The sequence below is a fragment of the Orycteropus afer genome, unplaced genomic scaffold (genome assembly GCF_000298275.1).
Source record: "Orycteropus afer afer isolate SDZICR_OR568_19922 unplaced genomic scaffold, OryAfe1.0 scaffold00143, whole genome shotgun sequence".
NCBI classification, from domain to species: Eukaryota; Metazoa; Chordata; class Mammalia; order Tubulidentata; family Orycteropodidae; genus Orycteropus; species Orycteropus afer.
This window is the reverse complement of record NW_006921730.1, coordinates 4,787,693-4,792,511: the sequence shown is the minus strand read 5'-3', so window position 1 is coordinate 4,792,511 and position 4,819 is coordinate 4,787,693. Positions and strand designations below refer to the sequence as shown.

Genomic DNA, 4,819 nt, shown 5'->3' with positions numbered 1-4,819 from the left:
GAAAAAGTAATATATATATTTTATTATTGTAATTAAATATAACATGCAAAAGTGAAACATTCACATTTCAAAAGGCACATAAGGTGAAAAGTGAGTTTCTCCCTCTTCATTTCCCCCAAGAAGAGTTTTGTATGTATCCTTTCGGGCATTTTCTGTGCATTTACATGCATACATATCAGAGTCAATGAGGTAATAAATTCCCATTTAGTGAACACATTCATTCTTTGCTTCTGTTACCAGGGTTCCTGAGACCCTTAGCAGGGGTCCTTGCCTTCTACTGACAAAGAATTGAACAGGAGAGGCAAAATGTCTGCATGAACCAAAGTTTATTAAAGAGAAGGGAAAGGGGTTGGACTCACGAAGGAGAGAAGGTGGCAGGGTTTCAACTTAACACTAGCTTCTAGTCTCTCATTGAATGAAGGATTTCCTAAGGTTTTTAAAGGGTTTTAAGCTGGTTGGAATAAAATGGGTGGGGATTTCTGGGAAGAGGGTGGGGTTATGAAAATCAAGTGTGCTCACAGAAAGCAGCCAAGGCTGTTGGAAGAAAGATGGAACCCAACGTGAAGGCTGCTGGAAGGATTCTGGGATGTTGCACATGCCTGATGTCTCTGGACATCGGTTCAAGTCCAGGCAATGGATTTCTGTTCTTGACTGCCTCTGGTGGAAGGTCAGTTGTTGCTTAAGTTGAATTTTACTGAGCTTGCTCTGCACCTGGTAAGGTATTTGAAGTATAACTCAGGAGGTTTATCAGCATTTTACAATGGTCAAGGTTGTGGGGCTTTTGAAATTAACTTCTTATCTTGCCTAAGGGTGTGGCTTGTTAATTCCAAACAGTTCTCTGTCTCCAGCAGCAATTTGGTGGTCTGCCACGTAACTATTCCAAGAATACTGAGTCAGAGGTTGCTTGATTCAGCCAACCCTACCTGTCTCACTTCTGTAACTTTACTTCTACTTCTCCCATTTTGTGGTACAATATTGTATTTTTCTGAAACCTCAGGTGGAGTAAAGGTCACAGCCTATGCTCATGACCCCCAAAACCTCTACTTTCATGGAGTGAGTACTACAGAGTATTGGGAAAAAATACATAGTTTTTTGACAGCTATTTTAAAAGGTGTTAAGTGTGAAATCTTTCTTTGGTAAGACCTTTCTTAGTACTCTCTGGAGGAATTAATGCATAACTGCTCTGTAGTAATTAAATTTGATTATCCTTCATGAAACAGTTACTATACCCACTCCTCGGAAGGAAGATGGGGCAAGCTACTTCCGTTGTGATACTGCCTTGGAAACCCAAGGAGGGGTCACTATGAGTTGGATCCGACTCCACGGCACACAACAACAACAACAACAACAACGTCTCTTATAGGGAGCTCTGGTAGCATAGTGGGCAAGGCATTTTGTTGCTAACCAGAAGGCTGGGGGTTCAAACTCACCAGCTGCTCCACAGGACAAAGAGGAGGCAATCTACTTCTGTAATGATTCACAGCCTTAGTAACTGAATGGGGATGCCTATGAGTTGGAATTGACTTGATGGCAGTGAGTTTATCGTTTATTGGTTTTCAGTTTATAGATATCTCATCCCTGAGAGAATGTGAGTGTTTTGAGGACATCATTGTTACTTGTAACAATCCTGACACATCAAAGGCATCGAGTATGAGTTTGATGAATCAAGAGAGGATTCAGTGTAGAGCACAGCATCTGTTCTCTCTACCAGGAACAGAAGTATGACTGTAGAGGTGAATATTCATTCCTTCTTTTAGTTGAGGATGAGAGAGTGAGGGAAGAAGATGGGAGAAGGTCCAAGCTGCAACTGCTGCTACTCAGAAGGGTTATAATATTTGGTTTCAGTGCTTTTCAAAATGAACTCCATGGCAGTAATGCCAAGTCACCAACTACAGCTGTCAAGATGAGGGGTCCTTAAAGAGATGCAAACTGTTTAATGTCTCATTGATAACCCACTTCCCTAAGAAGAAGTTTTTAAATGGCCTGAGTACCTGCTGGTCTTCCTCAGCTGGACCTTCTCTACAGAACAGCACAGGAAACCTGAGTCATGTGTGACCATCAGGCTCATTCCCTTCCTGCTTTCTTCTCAGGTTTTCTCCTTTTTGTTCCCTTCCTTTACTTTCTTGCTTGTCTGAACATTTACCCTTTGACCCTATTAGCTGTTCGCTCCCCCTTCCTCTTTATTGCCCTGAGTTATCTTTCTTTTCTCACAACTCTAGTCACTCTATTCATAGTCTCATCTGGTGAAGGACAAGGAAATTGCAAGCAGAGTGCAAACCACATATTAGGTGATTCAACACTGCGTCCTGATAAAAACTCAAGAATCCTACAAAATGAGGATATCTGCCTAATCACTGAAAGGAGGAATTATTTTGACTTTTTAGGATAATTTCTGATTAAACCTCTTGGCACAAGAAGAAAAGAAGCTAATTGTTTTCCATACAGGCATAGATTGTGATTTTACCTCATCATGGTTTCCTGTCGTGTCTGTAACCTCAGGGAGCTGATGGCCATTGTGTGTGTGCTTCTGACCACCATCGTTTTGGGACTGGGCATCTGGAGGTGTGTGATCAGGATCCAGAGAGGTAATGTTGTCCTACAATTAACCTTTTATGATAGAAGGCATTGCACCTCTGCCCCTACAACTGACACAGCAATATTGGGAAGTGCATTGTCTAGGCTGAGGCTGCCCACCAAAATGCCATTTATTAAATATAAAAGACAAATGTCTATTGATGGCTGGCATAGGGTTGTACCTTACATGAATACGAGCACGTGAATAGGCAGGTAGAGAATGACATGGCTGAGTTGGCCTTTTTATGCTCTTTAAACTTCTGATGGAATTAATCATAGAGAAATAATTAAAATCATTAATAGCACAGGCTTGAGTTTGTTTAGCCAAATTCCAAAAAGACAAATAGTCAGGGGCCCATACACATACACCATACTGTCAAACAAGTATGGAATAGAGTTTCATTTCAAGAAAGAGCTGAAGTATGCTACCACTAGCATTGTGAATGAAATGGTTGTATGGTACTCACGTAAAATTCCCACTGTCTAGGTGCAGAAAACTATTCAAAAATTGAGATCATTTAAAAAATGACTTTCATGGAAATTCAATAAATATTTATTAAGTACCTGCTGTGTTCCAGAGAAGGAGCTGGTGGCGTGGTGCCTAAGGCATTTGACTGCTAACCAGAAGGTTGGCGATTCAAACCCACCAGCCACTCTGCAGAAGGAAGGCAATCTACTTCCGTAAAGATTTACCAAATGGGGGTCGCTGTGACCTGGAATCGACTTAATGGCAGTGGGTTTAGTTTTTTTAGATGTTTCAGAGTTGACCTAGAGTTAAAGGGAATGCAGAGTGGTGATGATATGTAAAACCAGGATGTTAAAAAAAAAAAAGGCCATCACTCAGGAACTCACTCAATAGTCCTAACAATGGTGTCCTTGGGCTACAGAGGTTTTTAATAAAGAAAGAATTTCAAAGCTGGGTGTGCTGAACACTTCCTGTTGTAAAAAAAAAAAAAAGGAAGTTCCTAATGAAGCTGTGTAAATAAGAGTAAAGAATGCCAATCAGGAGAGAGCTTTGGGAAAGTTGGTCTCTGGGAGACAGAGGTTGAAGGAGCCAGTAGGAGCAAAACATGCTGCAAAGACCCACTGTTGAGGACAAAAGAGGTCAAATATATTAAATATATTGGCTACCAATGGAGTGGTCGCTGGCAATGGGCCTGTCTTTTCCCAAAGAACAGTATTTAGAGAATAGTGCATTAAGAGGAGTCCCTGGGTGGTGCAAACAATGAACACATTTGGCAGTCAGCTGAAGGGTTGGAGGTGTGAGTCCACCCAGAGGTGCCTCAGAAGAAACACCTGGTGATTTACTTCCAAAAAATCAACCATTGCAAACCGTGTAGAGCAGTTCCTCCCTGATACACATGAAGGTAACTGTTCTCACCACCTCCCCCACCTCACTCTTTTAAAGTAGTATTAACAGTACTTAGAGGACAGCATGGGCAAATTTACCAGAACAAAAACAAGCATGATTTAAACATGGGAAAGTGTTACTGTTTGTTCAAGTTTTGTAAAACAGTTTGAGGGGTAAAAACAATTATGAACTGTAGATCTCACTCTTTAAGGTTGCTGAATTTATAACCAGTAACCAGTTACTGTCAAGTTAATTGCTTCTCATGGTGACCCCACATGTATCAGAGAAGAATTGTGTTCCATAGATTTTTCAAGGGAGGTAGATTGCCAGACCTTTCCTTGGAGGTGTCTCTGTATGGACTCAAACTGCCAACCTTTTGGTTAGCAGCTGAGTGTGCTGTTTGCAAGACCTTATTAAAAGATATACTTCTGAGATATCTTCCCTTCCTTCTTTTCCTTCCTATGACATGTTTTATCTTACTATGCAATATATATATATATATGTGATACTTTTGCCATTTTGATGTTTTTTAAATGTACAGTTTGGTGATATTAATTACGCTCATCAAATGCAATCATCACCACTATCCTTTTTCAGATTTTTCCATCATCCTTAACAGAAGCTCCCCGCCGCCACCAAAAAAAAAAAAAAAAAAAAAACCTCACTGCTGTCGAGTCAGTTCTGACTCAAAGCCAGCTCCTTGGGTTTCTGAGGTGGTATCTCTGTGGAAGTAGATTGCCCAATCTTCCTTCCAAGGAGTGGCTGGTGGGTTTGAACTGCCAGCCTTCTGGTTAACAGTCTAGTGCCTTAGGCACTACACCAAGGATCACTGAACACCCACAGGAACAAGCAGAAGCCGGCCAGAGGGATCATGGCCGCTGAAGCTCTGAATTC

The 4,819-nt window shown here is 41.2% G+C and overlaps 1 protein-coding gene across 1 annotated transcript in view; it reads left to right on the top strand.

The window, feature by feature from the left end:
• Nucleotides 1–2,470: 2,470 nt before the first annotated feature.
• The window catches only part of ADGRG7 (adhesion G protein-coupled receptor G7), a 170,235-nt gene continuing 167,886 nt past the window's right edge, over nucleotides 2,471–4,819 (top strand). The window contains exon 1 of the mRNA XM_042781644.1: nucleotides 2,471–2,585. Coding sequence (XP_042637578.1) covers nucleotides 2,471–2,585 — 115 coding nt within the window. The remainder of the gene's footprint in view (nucleotides 2,586–4,819) is intronic.